At 39.9% G+C, this 18,031-nt stretch overlaps 1 protein-coding gene across 1 annotated transcript in view; it reads left to right on the top strand.

Moving 5' to 3' along the window:
* Glis3 (GLIS family zinc finger 3) overlaps positions 1–18,031 on the top strand; it is a 427,346-nt gene that overhangs the window by 136,414 nt on the left and 272,901 nt on the right. The window contains exons 3-4 of the mRNA XM_090329717.1: positions 44–251; positions 11,677–12,760. Coding sequence (XP_090185843.1) covers positions 44–251; positions 11,677–12,760 — 1,292 coding nt within the window. The remainder of the gene's footprint in view (positions 1–43; positions 252–11,676; positions 12,761–18,031) is intronic.

The following is an 18,031-nucleotide window of genomic DNA, read 5'->3' as shown; positions in this document are numbered from 1 at the left end:
GATGTAAGGGACGTAAAAGCTAACCTGATTCATTTGTTTTTAGGGGCTCTTGGCTTTGGGCCTCAGTGCAAGTCCATTGGAAAAGGCAGCTGCAACAATCTAGTGGTTACCAGCCGTCCAATGATGGTTCAACGACTGGGACCCATTTCACCTCCAGCAAGCCAGGTCTCCACAGCATGCAACCAGATCAGTCCTAGCTTACAGAGGGCAATGAATGCAGCCAACCTGAATATACCTCCTTCAGATACCAGGTCTCAAGTTAACTTTTTTTGCCCCTCCCCCTTTCTTATGGTATAATCACACCTCCCAAAGTGTTTTCCCTTCTCTTCCAGAACGTGAGCACATGTGCCTGTGCTCATGCACACACAGAAACACAAACACACACACACACACACACACACACACACACATGCACACACACACACGCACACACGCAACTCTTTCAATGAGTTTTGCAGGCAATTGTGTCATCGTATCTTCTTAATTGGGAAGAATGCCTTAATATCTTCTGTGTGGGGGTGTGAGTGGAAAAAAAATGAGATTTCTGGGTCTCCATGTGTCCAGTATGTCATTTCTGGTGAGCAAGTCATATCATAGCGTAGCAAATTAAGATGTTCTATTTACATTTATCATACTTGTTTAGGTTTCCAGTGTTTATACTGTAAAGTCTCTAGGCTGCTATCTGCGTGATTTTGTCAATCCAGCCATCCATCTCCCCACCTACCCAAATCTGTATTAAGTGTCTGCTGTTTGCATAATACAGTAGGTTAGGGAGATCGTAGAGAGAATAAAGGTAGAATTCATGAATTTTAAGACTTTAGGATGTGTCTGGCAAGACATATTTTCATATATGAGTTATATAACATTTCAACACAATGTCTTATTAGTGGCAGGATAAGTAGATACAATAAATGCCATACATCTGTCTCTGTGGGTGAGAATTAAGTAAAGAAAGAAAAATTAAGCCCTCAGACAAATGTATATCACAAAGTTGGTACTGGGTGTGCGACATAGCCTAAAATATGGTACAATATTGAAGCTCTATTTCTTTTTTAGGTTAATTATACCATCCTGTAGAAGTTCTCATCTTAGACAAAGACAATCCAGAATTTTTTCCTCTTGATGCCTTTTTCTATGATAACAATAGTTTTGCACACACATTTTATTCTCCACATTCTTGGGGGATTATAACCCACTAAAATACCTTCTGGTTTTGAGACTCTGGTTTTCCTTTGTGTCTTCCTTTCAGCTCATCTTTCCCCTCTCTTATTCCTCCACTCATTTTCTAGCCTTCATGTGAGACTCGGAAATCAGAATTCCTGGATCACTTATTTATGCCAATTTTTTTTTCATGAGGTGGAAACTTGTTTTTCACAGGAGACTTTTTGTGATGGGAAGCTGCTGTCATTTTTCCATTGATGATTTTGCCTTGAGGGACTCCTCAGACTTGCTGTGTGCTGCATGCAAAATTAACTCTGCTCCTGGGTGGGTGTCATTGAGAAGCCTTCAGCTTCTGTCTGGCAAGTCCAGCCCATGCCTTTAAGGCAGTCATAATTAATGGAGAAATTGATGGCACATAGTCTCCTCAAACTTTGTACCTTTGTAGGGCCTTTCATGGGTCGGCCAGAGAGAGGTCATTATCTCAGTGTTTTCTGGCATATTTGATTCCTTAGCATAATTTTATATCCTTAAACGACAACACCTTCCAGTGCACTGACAAGTGTTTTTGACGATCTATTCTGTGGAACCTTCTTGGGATTACAATTTTATTTTTGCAGGATGAGCTATAATAATAAAAAAAAGAGTTGTGAAATGGCTTGGTGAAGGATGGAAAGTTACTTTCTGCAATTTGGAAAGGTTTCCTATTATTTGTGATCTTTAAATTGGTTTCAGAGTTCCAATAGCGGAAAGAAAAGGTCCAAGGCAACAGTTAGACATTTTACAGTCTAAAGCTAAAAAGAAGATGATGCAGGAAGCAATTTAGTGTTTTGTTTACTGGGGGCCTACTAGGAATTAGTTGGACCCAGAGAAGACATAAACTGTTCATCTTGAGAGATGTCTACCATAAGAAAAACTGTTAAAACTTGTTTCTCTCTCCCACCCCTCAACCCTTATCTCTGTAATTCATATTTTCTATAGAAAATGTAGACTCTAGAGAAAAGTACCAGGTAGTCTTCCTCAGTCCTGATGTTCACAAACAACTATGGATTGAACTTTGGATACAATCTTCTGGTTTTATTCCTTCCTATTAATTGACCTAGTAATTGACATGATTTGGTAACTATTTCTTCAGTTTATATAGTATATAAACTCTTCTATAAGAAAACATCTTTAGTTTCAGATAATTTCTTTCTGCCCTAAATTCCACTTTAATAAAGAATATAAGAAAGAACGGGTTTTTAGCCACTTTTGTTTATTATTAGACATTAAGCAGTTTACCCCTAATGTTAGTATTATATAAAGATTGCCTTATGGGATTAACTTTGTGAATCTTCTATTCATGTCTTTAGTTATTATGATAAGCTCTTAAAAGCAATGCACAGCTTTGATGCTTTTCATATGCATTTTCAAACTCACAATCTTACGACTGCTTACATCTTATCAAAAATATTTGCTTTTCTTACAACTTGTCAGACATTAAGTAAAAGTCTATCCAGTTTGAGGTAGAAAATGTTTTCATCTTAATTTGTATTTCCTGGTGATCACTAATAGTTTTCATAGATTTATTGTTGTTCATTTTCATTTCATTCGAGGCTGTTTTATCTAGAGGTTCAAATCTTGGGAAGAGCCCTTCTTTCTTTGCTTCATTGAGTTCCATTTTATCCAATGCTGAGAATCATACCTTAATGCGGTATATTTTCCTTGATTGATTTCTCAGCCATTTCTGACTAGTCCATCTTCATGATCATGGAACCATTCTTAGTTTAGGCATAGCTTAAACTCTGTACTAGAGAAGACATCCATCTTTCTCCCAAATGTCAAGGCCAAGACACAGATGCAATAAAGTACAGAATCACATCGTAATCTAGGAAAAGTTGATCAGTAGAAGATAGAGGCTGGTACTTGTGTGGGCTTTGTATGCTTAGCTTCTCAGGTGTGTTTCCACCTGCATTGTGATTCTGCATTTGATGACTGGACAGTCACCCTAACTGTGAATAGCCACATTGAAGTTGTGGCAGGTCTAAGACATGCGAAGTCCTAAGTGCTTAAGTTCATCTCATTAGTCAGTTACCAAGTTTAGCTAGCTGCTGCAGTTATCTGGCTCTTTATCTTCCAAACCAGAAATTCTTGGAGGTGATTGCTTGTTTGGAGTATGTCCACAAAACTCAGAGAAAGCTAAGGGCTAGAGAACAGGTGCTGGGATATCCCTCTAGGCTCAAACTTTTTTTTTGTGGATCATGGGGCTTGAACTCGGCTTGGGCACTGTCCCTGAGCTCTTCAGCTCAAGGCTATTGCCCTACCCCTGGGCCTGGACACTATCCCTGAGCTCTTCAACACAAGGCTACCACACTTGAGCCAAGCCCCCTTCTGTTTTTTTCAGAGGTTCATTGTAGATAAGTCTCAGGTCCTTTTGTGCCTGGGCTGGCTTTGAACCTTGATCCTCAGATCTCAGCCTCTTGAGTAGCTAGGACTATAGGTGTGAGCCACCTTGCCCGGCAAGCTCAAATATTTTATAAAGCCATGCTGTGTTCAGAAGCAGTGTGAATTCTTTGGGATTATTTATCAAGACACATAGAGAAGAACTTCAGACAGACTAAGGGTGGTCTTCTTTTTTGTGATCTATGGCAATAAGAGACATATATCCTTGTGAGCGTTATTAGCTTGAGGGATCCCATGTGATGTTAAGCTCAGCGTTGAAGCAGGCAGCTCAACTCCACCGTCCTACCTATTACAGTTTCATGAGAGTTAACTTTTCTAGCCATCCTAAGCTTTACCCTGTTGATGGGTTCTGAATTTTTAATATTGCTTTCATTTTGTTTGCGATATACCTCCTTTCTTTCACATAGAAATCAGTCACCAGAAATAATGTCATTAGGATCAGATATACATGTAGAAATGGAGACTGCTTTTCAATTTGGTGCCCAGCTCTCTGAGCTTTTTGTTACCTTCTTTCCTGCAGTTTGGTGTTCATCATAGCAGGGATTACAGGCAAGAGATTTTGGTAGCCTTTACACTCATTCAACATACTGTTGTAGAAAGAAGAGAAAACTTGTGTTCTGGTCATAGTGTATGTGCCTTTAAACTTGTTCAATCAGTTCTTTCAGCCAAGCAGACTGTTAGATGTTATGTATAGGGTGCAGTGTGAGGAAATTAACAGAGACATACATGATTCAGTTAGGTTCCTATTTCATTTGTATTTTCCTAAGAACCTTTCCTTTCCCCCACCCCACCAAACCATCCTTTTGGTACAGTAGAAGGAGTTTCATAAAACTTCAGGTGTATTTGCTCTATAAGAATATTAAAATGTCATTTGATACCTAGGCAAATATTTTTGTAAGCTACAAATAAGAGATATCATTATGAACATTTACTGACTTTCTTTTTGAGAAATGTCTAGATTGATCTTGAATTCTTTTTTTGTTCAAATGTTTGGCTATTTATTTCTAAAAAAGTTTACACAGAATGCCTAACAATTTGTTGAGAGACCGCTGTGTCCTAAATGTTACATGAGTGAGAATGCATTTGTCCCACAAAGCGTCCCATAAGGTAGCCGACTATTACCCTTCCCATGTGACGGATTATGGAAGTGGTTCAGTAGACTGTCATAGGCAGCTAGAAAGCAGCAGAGCCAGAGTTAGAATCTTGGTTCTAGAGCTCCTTCTTATAACTTACCTACAAAGGGTACATTTAGCGTCACACGTTAGAAAGTATTAAAGCAGTTCCCCTAGCTGCACACCTGTAGATTCTCATTACCATCGAGACCTGGCGTTTTGGAGACATTACTGGAGTGTGAAGATGAAACAGTGTCTTTAGGGTTGGCATACTTGTTCCTAGACTCACCTAGAAGGTGATTCTGGAGAGTTTCAGTTCCTACTGTGGAAACCTCATCACCCCTGGAACTTGTACCAGTTTATTGCACACCCATGGCTGGTTGCAGATGTTGAGGTCTCTGTAGCCCCCCGAAAGAAACGAGTCATTGTACTCACAGTGAAAGGCCAGGCAGGGAACTTTTATGATGCCCATGTCACCCTGCCAGTAGTCTATGAAGACCAGGCCAGGTCCCTGAATCCAACTGGGTGCTAATGCCTTAGGGAGCAGTGCCACATGATTTTCTTCCTGAACTGTCTTTCTGGCTTGACAGCTCTGACTGTTTTTCTGCTGGTTGGTGTTTCTTCCTCTTTGGGATGTGGAGAAACTAGAAATGGGACCCATTTCTTTTTTTTTTTTCTTAATTTGATTTGTATTTAAAATACCTTAATTGGTTTGTTAGATACTACCGATGATACTCTTTCATATTATATTACTCATGACTAATACAGAAAATATTCAATATTTATCCATCAAAAGTGAAAAAACAGACCTACTTTTAAAAGCTTCAATTTCAAAAGGGATCATTTAAAGGTAGACTTCTCTGCGATCACATACTCCCGAATAAATCATTTTCAAGTTTAGTGACTTAAAACAAGATTAATTGGTTGATTTACTTAGAAAAATCCATAATTTAGGCATAGGAGAAAAGGTCAGCTAAGTTCTGATCTATGCATTGTCAACTGGTATAGCAGGAAAGTTCACACAGCTCAGTCAAATAGCTGAACAATTGGTACTAGTTTTGGTCTCTCTCCAAAAGATTTACTTCAGAGAGTGTCTTGACATTTGCAATCCCATTGGGTTTGAAGTCCAAAAGCCAAAGTCCCAAGAATGGCAGAGATCAAAAGCTACAATTTCATATGGCTAGAGTACTTTTTTTTAATTATTAAAAGATTTTATTAACACTGATTTTTATATCATGTTCAAATGTCAAGTTTAACAAACAAGTATTCAAGAATGGAATCTCTATATGCAATCACTGCCACATAAATTTAAGAACAAAATTAAAATTAAGCTGAGAGTTTGTATGTCATAGATATATATCGATCTATATATATCATTATGTCTATAGAATATATATCCTATCATAGATTTTCATGTGTATATAGTTATATTTGTATCTCCAAGTTCATGTCAATGACCTTGAGTACCTGAGTACTGAGTCGTCGCTCTTGTACTGTTTGGATCAAATATCCACATATCCTTTTGTTTTGGCTTATCTTACTCAGCATGATTTGCTCTAGTTCCATCCACTCCCCAGCAAATGCCATTATTTTATCTAGTCTGGTGGCTATGTAGAATTCCATTGTGTGTGTGTGTGTGTGTGTGTGTGTGTGTGTGTGTGTGTGTGTATGTATGTATGTATGTATGTATCACATTTTTTGTATCCATTCATCTGTGGTGGGGCATCTGGGTTGTTTCCATTACTTGGCTATTGTGAATAGTGCAGAGATGAACATGGCTGTGCAGGTGTCCTTATCATATCCTGGGTTATGATGCTCAGGGTAGATGACCAGGAGTGGTATGGCTGGGTCAGATGGATTCCAAACTGCTTTCCAGAGTGGTTGTATTAGTTTACATCCCATCTACATGCAGTAGAGTTCCTCTCTCTCTACATCCATGCCAGCATTTGTTGTTGTCTGAGTTTAGAATATTGGCCATTCTGATTGGGGTAAGATGGTATCACAGGCTTGTTTTATTTGCATTTCCTTTATGACCATGTATGATGAGCATTTTATCATGTTTCTTTACCATTTTAGCCTATTCTTTAGATAAGTCTCGCTTGCCCATTTAGTGATAGGTTTGTTGGGTTTGGGAGGAATTAGTTTCTTGAGTTCTCTGTAGATACTGGGTATTTAAGAATTTGTCTGATGTGTTATTGGCAAATATCTTTTTCCAATCAGTTGGCCGTTTTTCTACTTCAGTAGCTATGTCTTTGTGCAGTAACTTTTTATTTTTAGGTAGTCCCATTTATCAAGTCTCCCCAATCTATTGTGACCCTGGGACTCTGTTCCCAGTGTCTCTCCTACTCTGTCATGAAACAGTTTCCAAGTTTCAGGTCTGATATCGAGATCTTTGACCCATTTTGAGTTAATGTTTGTGCATGGTGATAGGCTGGGATCAATTTTTAGTTTTCTACATGTGGCTGCCCAGGTTTCCCAGCACCAATAATTCAAGAGGCTGTGTTTATTCCACTGTATATCTCTGGCTCCTTTGTCAAATATAAGTTCACTATAAATATGTGGTTTCATTTCTGGATCTTCTGTTCTGTTCCATTGATCTTCTGGTCTATTTTTGTGCCAATACCATGCTGTTTTTGTTATTATGGGTCTGTAGTAGAGTTTGAAGTCTGGTATTGTAATACCACCAGCATTGCTCTTTTTGCCCAGAATTGCTTTGGCTATTCTAGGTTTTTTGTTGTTCCATATGAACCTTTGGATTGCGTCCTTTATTTCAGTAAAGAATGTCCTTGGGATTTTGATGGGCTTTGTATTGTATATCAATTGTTCATCAATTTTGGCAATATGGCCATTTTCACGGTGTTGATTCACCCTATCCATGAGCATGGGATGTCTTCCCATTTTCTGGTGTCCTCTTTGATTTCTTTCTTTAGGCTTTTATAGTTTTCATTAAATAATTCCTTTATATCCTTGGTTAGGTTAATTCCTAAATATTTTATTTTCTTGCCTTATTGCTCTGGCTAAGGGTTCCAGCACTATATTGAAGAGAAGTGGGAGAGTATTTTGTTTCTGATTTTAAGGGAAATGGTATGATACTAGCTGTAGGTCTGTCATACATGGCTTTAATAATTTTAAAGGATGAAAAAAGTAGTTTTTTTGCCAGTCCTGGGCTTGAGCTCAGGGCCTGAGCACTGTCCTTGGACTTTCCCAAGGCTAGAGCTCTATCCCTTGAGCATCAGCACCACTTCCAGCTTTTTTCTATGCATGTGGTACTGAGGAATCGAACCCAGGTCTTCGTGTATGCTAGGCAAGCACTTTACCACTAGGCCAAACTCCCGGCCTAAAAAAAAAGTAATTTTAAAGAATGTACCTCCTATTCCTATTTTCTCTAGTGCTCTCAACATGAATGGATGCTTTATTTTGTTGAATGCCTTCTCTGCATTGCAAGAAATTATACTGTGATAATTTCTAGTAATATGATGTATTACGTTAATTGATTTGTGAGTGTTAAACCAGCCTTGCATCTGTGGGATGAAGCCTACTTGATCATAGTGTATAATTTTTTAAATTTGTATTGGGATTCTGTTGGCTAGTATTTTATTGAGGATGTTTGCTTCAGTGTTCATCAGAGAGATTGGTCTGTAGTTCTTTTTTTGTTGGGTTCTTCCCTGCTTTGGGGATGTATGTGTTATTGGTTTCATAGAATGAGTTTGGGATTGCTCCCTCTGCTTCTAGTTCTCTGAAGAGCTTCAAGAGTAGAGGTATTAACTCATCTTTAAAAGTCTTATATAATTCTGCAGTGAAATCAGGTGTTGAATTCTTAATCCTCTCTCACCTTAGCCTCCTGAGTGGTAGGATTACAAGTGTGAGTCTATGCCTCACTCCTTATTCATTTTTTTAACCAATGAATTTTTTGAGTAGTTTGTGTGTATTGAACATTCTGGTAGATACTGACCGGGGAGCCAAACCCATCCATTCAATTAAAATGTTTTGACTTGTATGGAGGAAGATACTCACAAATGCTTTACACTATATATCACCTTTGAAAGGAGAACTCTTACTGAGCATGCATTAGAACTTTTTGGAGATTAAAAGGTATGAGTAATTACATAAGAAGGGGATTGGCTGCTAGGCACAGGCCATTTGTTGGCAGTTTAGTCCTTTTTAAGTGTTGGAGAGAGGAGACAGAGAGAGATGAGAGAAAGAGAGGAGGGAGAGAGGAGAGAGAGAAGGGAGAAAGGAAAGAGCGACAGAGACAGTGACAAAGACAGAGACAGAGATGGACTATTTTCTGTTCATTAATGATAGAATCCAGAATCTTCTTTATTAAAAATAGATAACTGTATCTCTAAAATTGAGATGCCCAAAGAGTTAAGCACTATTCCTTTACTAAGTTATACTCAGATCAAAATTAAGACAGTTTTACAGAATTTGAGAGAAATGGGAATCATCTCCAATAATGTGATAATGAGCATGTCCCACTGTAGGTTGCCCTCAATCCAATAATATAATTTTAGAAGTTAGATTTATACAGGTAGGAAACCTTGTCTGTTAGTCATTATTGAAATGTTCTAAAATGACATTGACAGGTACACTAAACTACCTGAGAATGGGCATTAGATATCCATGTGGCCATAGAGTCTCTCTGATAAAGCTCTGGTCCTTGATATTCTATAAGTTTTCCTGCTTTCCAGGTGGACCGTGACATGACGTTAGTCGTCTGTGCCTCCTGTATGACATAACTACTGATTTAGCCTGGGTCTGAAAGCAATTCCTGCCTCTCACTGGGAAAGGGCCCAAAAGACCTTTGCCCAAAGATTCAGTCATTGGGAGTGCTCCCCGGGAAGAAGAGTCCATACTGAAAGGGTACTAGGTAGATAATTAAAAAGTCTCCATGGGGAAGTAAAAACAAAACAAAACACAACAAAATGGCCCAGAAACTTCTCTGGGGCTCACAGAAAGACACAACCCTAATGTGACAAAGAAAAAAAATAAAATCTATGTCAAGGGAAGCTGGACATAAATCCCTGCTGTGTGTGTCATTGATAAATATGATCACTTCCAATGGTAACTTGACATCTATCAGGGTCTGTCATCTTTCTGCTGTGCATTTTAGTTAATCTCATGCTTGTGTGAAACAGGGTTTTTGGCTTCCATCTTGTGAAATGGAAGATGTGGAACGGGGAGGGGGAGGAGGAGATGCTTATCTTTCCCATGAGCCTCTTTGTAAACAGGTTGATGTTTAACAGCTGGAGATGGTGAATGCGCTAATTTTGGAGAGATATATATTTTGTATTATACTTGATGTCATTACTTTCTGTACCAAAAAAAATTCTCCACAGAAAGCCAGTGCAGTACATACAAACAATCTAGGTTTTTCTGCCATATACTTTGTCTAATTTGGAGAATACACTGCTTATGCTATGTGTCTGCATGTTTAGCTTATTTACGACAAATCTTTTGTCTAGGAGAGATAGGTTTTCTCTTCGATTCATCTTTATGGCAACAGTGTCATTAACATACAATGACTTCTCCAGGGACCAGAGCTACATTATAAGCCATTTTGATATACAGACAATATATGGTGACTCACAAAAACATAAATGGAAGCCTACAAAAGTAAACTACTGTAGGTCAATTATTTACGCTAGCCCCCAAAGTGCTTATTATCAGAATAAGGAAAAGAGTGCAGAGAAACCCCTAGACCCTCAAATGGGATTAAACCGTACATGCCTCCAATGCATAATTCCAAATAGGAGTAGACTTTACTTTCTTACTTCCTTATATGTTGTGGCTGTATTTTATATTATTAAAAATGGCAATAGAGATTCAAGATAGAGCCCCTTGTGTTGTAAGTGTGTGCTCTCCCACTGAGCTTCACTTCCATCTGTTGTCTTTTATATATAGTTTTCATTTGCTGGGGTGATTTAATGTGATAAATTGCCTTAACATTTTCTTAAATTTTTATTACTACTTTTTTTTTTTTGCCAGTCCAAGAGCTTGAACTCAGGGTGTGGGCTCTTGTCCCTTAGTTTCCTTTGCTCATCAAGGCAAGTACTTTACGTCTTGAGCCCACAGTGTGCCACTGACTTTTTCTGTTTATGTGGTACTGAAGAATTGAACCCGGGACTTCATGTATGCTAGGCAAGCACTCTACCACTGAGTCACATTCCCAGCTCCTTAAAATTATCTTGAAGTGTAATTGTATGAGGGGGTTCCAATTCAATATGTCAGTTTATGAGCTCAATACATCTTGATCAATGTTATCCTTTTTATTGTTTTTCCCACTGACTCCCCAGCCCCACACAGCCCCTCAAGTTATCTGATTCCACTCTCACATGTGTACATGGAATATTGTAACTTTACTTAATTTGCTAGTAACAATGAAGTTATTATTAAGTCTCTTGGACAACTCTTTGATTTTAAAGATTTTTTTTCCTTTTTTCCATCTAGCTGATTTTTCTTAACCTCCCCTAAGTAGGAGGAGGTTAAGCCCTCCTGGCTTAGGACTGGTTGGAGTTGTGTATCCTGCCAAGCCTGTCACATCATGCAACACACACTAGGTCCTTCAGAACCACTAGCTTGGTTGGTTTGTCTTCACACACACCAACAATTTACACTATTTATTTCTTATCTTATAAAAAGATATTCCAAAATAAAGCAAGGACTGTTTATTACCATTAAAAGTACTAATGCTATGCAGAACAAAATAGACCTTTGGCTCAGTTATTTCCATAAGCATTAGGTTTCCTTGTTCTTCTTCCTAAAATACTATTCACCTGTAACTAAAGAGCCTTGGATTTTATTGTAGCCCAAGAATTGTGTGTTTCATGGAGATCGTAATTAGAGCCAATATTTAAGTGATTGTCAGTGTAAAGTTCTTTGAGATTGTAAGTAATGCAGATCTTGCTAATTTTTTTTATTATTATTATTTCCCTCCCCTCTTCTCTTCTGGCTGCTATCCCAGGTCTCTTATTTCACGGGATTCTGTGGCTTCCACGACTTTGAGTCTGACCGAGAGTCATTCTGCCTTGAGTGTGAAACAAGAGTGGTCTCAGGGCTATGGAACCCTCCCTCCGCTGGCCTCCAGCCACAGCTCTCAGAATGGCATGGATCTAGACCTCTTTAGCCTTCCTCCCGGGACATCCAGCAGCACCTCAAACTCCTTGCCACCCTACCTTTTTGGTATGGAAAACAGCCACTCTCCTTACCCTAGTCCCCGACATTCATCCACGCGGTCCCACTCGGCCCGCTCCAAGAAGAGAGCGCTGTCCCTGTCCCCGCTGTCCGATGGCATCGGCGTTGATTTCAACACCATCATCCGCACGTCTCCCACGTCCTTGGTGGCCTACATCAACGGATCCAGGGCTTCTCCGGCCAACATGTCCCCGCAGCCAGAGGTCTATGGCCATTTCCTAGGGGTCCGTGGCAGCTGCATTCCCCAGCCCTGTCCGGTGCCCAGCGGACAGAAGGGTGTGCTGGTGACCAGTGGTGGACTGGCCCTGCCGGCCTATGGTGAAAACGGGGCGCAGGAATACGAGCGCCTGCAGCAGCTGGAGCATGGTTCTCTGCAGCCGGGACAGGTCACCAACATGGTGGTGCAGCCCTGTCCGGATGGCCAGCCGGCTGGCATGCTCAAGACCGAGCGCCTGGAGGAGTTTCCAGGCAGCACCCTGGACCTACCTTCGGCCCCCCCTCTCCCTCCTCTGCCGCCACCCCAAGGCCCCCCGCCCCCTTACCATGCCCACCCGCACCTTCACCACCCGGAACTCCTGCCCCACCATGCCCAGACACTGGCCCTGGATGAGGATGGGGAGATGGATGACCTGGGGGGCAAGCACTGCTGTCGCTGGATAGACTGCAGCGCGCTGTACGACCAGCAGGAGGAGCTGGTGAGGCACATCGAGAAGGTCCATATAGATCAGCGCAAGGGGGAAGACTTCACCTGCTTCTGGGCTGGCTGCCCTAGAAGGTACAAGCCCTTCAATGCCCGCTACAAACTGCTCATCCACATGAGGGTTCACTCCGGGGAGAAGCCCAACAAGTGTACGGTGAGTTGCTGAAAGCCCAGGGAGCCATCTTTCTTTAAAAGGTCCAACTCGACTTCATGCATGCATATTTTTTATCCCCCCCCCCCCAAATCTGGCTTGCAGATTAAGAGAGGGTTTCTGTTTTTGTGGTGTCTGTGAGGTTGGACGCCTCTTCTTCAGCCCTGGGGTATAGGGGAGATCTCTTTGGTGATTGGTTGGCAACAGGTTTATCCCTCTGTCTAAGTGTTCTGCTCAGCAAAAGTACACGATCCACACTGACTGAGGGACAAGTCAGTCTACCACGAGGTCCAAAACTGTGGGCAGTGACCCTGGGCCCAGACTGGACATTTCCATATTGCACAATTAGAAGGACATGAACTTGGAGCTGTCATTGGCCACTTTTTCAGTGATTCTTTTTTCTTTCCTTCCAATAACTGAATGAAAATAGGGTTGGGGTGGGGGAGAGGTGATTATGATATTTAAGAAACAAAGGAACTCACCACTTGGTAATATGCTTAACAAAAAGTGTTGTCTTCATCCCTATGCCTTGCAAGATTAATGACTAATAGCCAGCATTGGGGGAAAAATGGGGAAAAAATACCCAAAGGGCATAGAGAAACAGGAGCTCTTAGGGTCCTATCTAATTTGAAGGAGGGAAGATTTTGTGCAGAGTGCAAAGAGAAAAGAGTTGAGAAGGGATTTCACCTTTCCTTTTGAAAGGGCTTGATATCTCTTTTCTTCCCTGTTTCCCCTCTGCCACTGATCCTGGGACTGTGCTTCTTGGCAAAACATGCCATTTCTGAGTAATAGGATTCTTCAATGATTTCACAACGATTTCACACCTCACAGAAACCTTCAGGGTTTATAAGAAGGATATCACTGTTGGGACCACGGGGACGATTTTGCATAATCTCAGATGGCTCACTTAACTGTTGAAATGGGAGAACACGTGTTTTGTATTAGTTTAGATGGACAGGGATATTTCTTTAGAGGTAAAAAAAATAATCTGAGCACTCTAGGTGTTCCCTGGATATAAAATATGCTGGAGATCAATAAATGTGGGAAGTATTATGAATCAATTTGAAAAAAAACTTACTTGGACTGTGATCTCCCAACCGGAGATTCTTCCATTTCTCTAGGATATCGTGTTAGAAAGGATCTGGACTCTGTTTATGTTTGATTATAGATTGTCTGAGCTCTCTGCTTCATGCAAAAAGCAAACCAGACAGGTGATAGCTGTATTGCAAGTATTAAAAGCACCTTTTTCACAGTCCAGTAGGTATTTTTTGAAAGAGTTTTCAGAATTTCTGGTGGAATGAAATTTCATTTCTTGTCATTACATTATGCCCCATGTTGTGATTTTTTTTCTTAAGGAAAACCTGAAGCTGAGACATTGTGAGATGCCAGGTTTTATGAGTGAAAAGAATAATTACATTCCAGGAGGTAAAACCTCACTCTGTCAGTAGGGTTCTGTATTATAAATGCCAGAAAGAGGCAAGCATCTGAAGGCAATCCCATTTACTCTGTTTGGAACACACCAGCCTATTGCAAGCAGGAAAGACATTCAGTTTCTGAAGGAAAACAGTCCAACCTTTCAGTTCTGACTAATCCTGGCTGAAAATAGTTTACTGGATTTGGCTTTATTGAAATAAACATAAAGACTAGAATTATTCCCCCAAATATTTTTTGCATTGCAAAATTAATTTTTTGTGCAATCGGATTTCCCCCATTTTCCCACTGCTACAAGACTTTTCAAAGACATAACTTTATAAACTTCACTTTTGCTGAAGTGTATGATGGGTATAAAAAATAGAAATAGCCAACTGAAAGAATAAGCAGAGCAGTGAACATTTACAGGCTTCTGGATAGATTTGTATTGTGCTGTTCAGGAGGATTTTTTTTTCTCCTTGTTCACTCACTCCTCCTTTATGGATAGAATCTTTGCAAAAATTCATGTTACTAAGTTATTAGAATAACAAATCTAGAATCACAGATTATTTACTTACAGGTATGGTACAAATACATTTATACAAAGCAAGATTCCTTAGGGGCCCACCAATCCTGCAATTGCAGTCTTGTGAATATATTTATATATGCATATACAATGAGGAAAACATCCATTTTCCTATAAGTAATGTATCATGCACCTTAAGTCTTCCGAATTCTGTGGTACAGTGGTATGTCTTATGCTTGATTTACATGGTTACAGCTCTCTGAGAGTAAATTATTTTTGCTGGGAAAGTTCAATAGCCCTCCTAAATTGGAGTCCATGATAGAAGGCACAATGTTTAAGGTGGATGATGCATACTTGGGGGTGGGAGAAATATTTCCCTGTGTTTTGCAAAAGAAATACAGCCTTAGAATCCAGACACAAGGAATTTTGAACACTGAAATGTTTCATTGCTTTAAAATCTAAAGGCAGTCCACTCAAAGCTAAATAAGTATGCTAAAGAAAATGGCCACTTCTTTTAAAGGGCTAGAATCCACACACATGATAAAACTCGGTTCATTTTTTTTTTACATGTTCAACTGCCTTTACTTTCTTTTTTTTCTGAATGTGGTAGAGTTAGTCATCATTTTCTCACTGGGTTTCTTGACCCAAGAAAGGAGGATGTCCCTTTTGTTTGGTGACCATGACTACAGACAGTTCAAAGAGCTTCTGAAAGTTCTGGTAAAAGGAGGGTGTGTCCAAGAGCTGGAACCTGCTTACAGTAAGAGCTTGACTCTGTTGTCCTTTCTCCATGATAAATTCCCTTTCCTGGACAAGCTATGCATTGGTGGAAACTCTGGGCACAACTCTCTCTTATCTGGAACTCTGGGATTCTGGTCCCTCATGATTCGATCTAGGTGGCATATCCAAGATTGTGAATTCATAGTTTTCTATTACCAGAAGAAGGGGATTTTTTTCCCTTGCATTTTCCACCCCAAACAACCCCTCATTCTTAATGAATCTTCAGGAAGCCCAAACAGCTGTTTTCTGCAGGCTTCACTTGATGGTCTTCCCAGCCTCTGTTGATGGCCTTGAGAAGTGAAGTCTGGAGCAGAATGGACCTCAGTTAAATCAGAATCGGAGATATGGCATCATTCTAGTTAAGAACACCCAACTTCATTCATGAGTATTCATTAAAGCAATTGTGGCTGCCAATGGTTTTATTCTGAGCTTTGACTAGTAACTCCAACTGTGTGGTAAACCTTAGGGTGTGCAAAGCCATTGAGCATTCTCAGGTGTATTTATGTGGAATTTGGTTATGTTTTTCTAACAGGAAAAGGTTTCAGGCACTCAAGTTTGAACAAGCCCTGAAGATTTAGAATTAGTTTCTTTGTTCAACCCCCATTTTAATGTTCCTGAGAGGACACCATAAATTGTAACTCAAAACCATGGAAGGACACTAACCCTAACCATGCCTAACAGTATCTATAGCAATGGTTCCAGCAGAGCGCACACTGAGAATGCTTTTACCATACAGAGGATCTTGTGCCATTAAGTTGAATGGTGGCCATGTCTGGTAGTGCGATCAGTGAGGTGTGTTCTGAAGGAGACGGAACACTGTGACTATGAATGCCTGTCTGTCCCCACAATGCCTCACTGATCATCTGATCAGGGCAGTGGAAACCGGGGCACAGGATTCTTCTCTTGCCAAAGTTAGAAACTCTGAGTCTTGCCTTCATGCACAATTGGAATCAGTTGCTCTGGGAGGTTCCAGAGTGCTAATAAAGGAATTAGGGGCAATGTAGGTTGCCACTTCGATGTTGCTTATTTTTCCTGGATGAATTTTATCCAATGGCAAAAGAAGGAATTTTGCAAAACTTTTCCCCACCCACAGATTTTCATGAGAATGTCACTGACCAAAGACAGTGTTGAATTTTGTATAAATTGACTCATTTCTCCACAGGCATTTTGCCTGGCACAATCCAATATATTTACTTTGGCTTGACTGTTGGGCAGTTTGCTTTTTAAGTAACATTGAATTAGGAACATGAGAAAAGAAGACACAGAGTTTGTGTTCCTCTTCTTCCTTTATGATTTGATATATGGGTTCATGGCCCAGCTTCAGCTATTCCTTAAAGAAAAGTAAATTCATTGTAAGCTATAGCAGGAAGTTTCTTTATATTCTTCGTTTGGTGACATTTGATAAGACGTTTTATTGATGACCACAATTGTATGTCCTGGGAAGCATTTGAAAAGTACTATCTCATTGTAACCTTAGTTAACCCTTCATAATCTTCATAATGGCAAACATGTGCACGTTTTCAAGTACCAAGTGTTGATAAGGATATGAAGAATGGAGGATATGTGAATGATAATTGGAAAAAGTAAATTAGTATATCCACTTTGGAGAGCACTTCAGGTACATTTAGTAAGATGGAAGATAAAGATAGCCAACAAAACTGTGTGTCCAGCCAGGAGACTTTTGCGTATGGTGGCAAGGAGCTCTGAGAAAAGTAGGGAATTTGCAGGTTTTTTTTAAAGCTTAAATAGCTCTAGCTTTTCATAGATAAGGTGACTTATTCCAATTTTTTTTAAAAAAATAAGCTAGGTACCAGTGGTCCATACTTGTATGGTCCATATTTGTAACCTAGTGACTCAGGATACTGAAATATGTGGATTGTGGTTCAGAGCAAACCTGGGCAGATAAAACTTGGAGATTCTTATCTCTAGTTATTTGGTGGCTCAAGTGGTAGATTACTGGCCTTGAGCAGAAAAGGCTTAGGAACAGTGCCCTGGCCCTGAGTGCAAGCCCAGGAACCTTCATACAAAGAAAGAAAAGATAATATAAAAGAGGTGAAAACTGTGTGTATGGGGGGGGGTATCCACATAGGTAAATCTCAGAAAAATAGTGTTAGGTGAAAATAGATACTACTGCCTCCTTTCATCCTTGTGTTAGAAGCAGCACTGAAAAATCTGTTAACTATTTCTCATTTTTAGAGGTAAGAGTGAACAAGCTTTCTTCCAAACACTGTGCAGCCTTGTAGGCTTTAAATGTCAAATAACCTTCAATACACTTTTGCTACTATGGATATTTCTGAGGAGTTGGTAAATTACCTAACTATTGAATTTTCCCCTTTTGTTTCATTTATTTATTTATTTTATCAAATCTGCCTGATACGATTAAATAAATAAAATTAACATTAATAGCCTCCTAGTCTCTTGATGCTGAAACACCACAGTGAAACATCTGGTAAAGATCAGAGAGAGAGAGTGTAGCATCCAAATCACAACCCACAAGGCAACAGTCTGTCAAATATTCGACACAGACTCAATGATTTAAGACTCAAACCAAATCCAGAGCT

This window comes from Megascapheus bottae, chromosome 3 (assembly GCF_031878675.1).
Source record: "Megascapheus bottae isolate mThoBot1 chromosome 3, mThoBot2.hap1, whole genome shotgun sequence".
NCBI lineage: Eukaryota > Metazoa > Chordata > Mammalia > Rodentia > Geomyidae > Megascapheus > Megascapheus bottae.
This window is presented reverse-complemented; position numbering and strand designations above follow the sequence as displayed.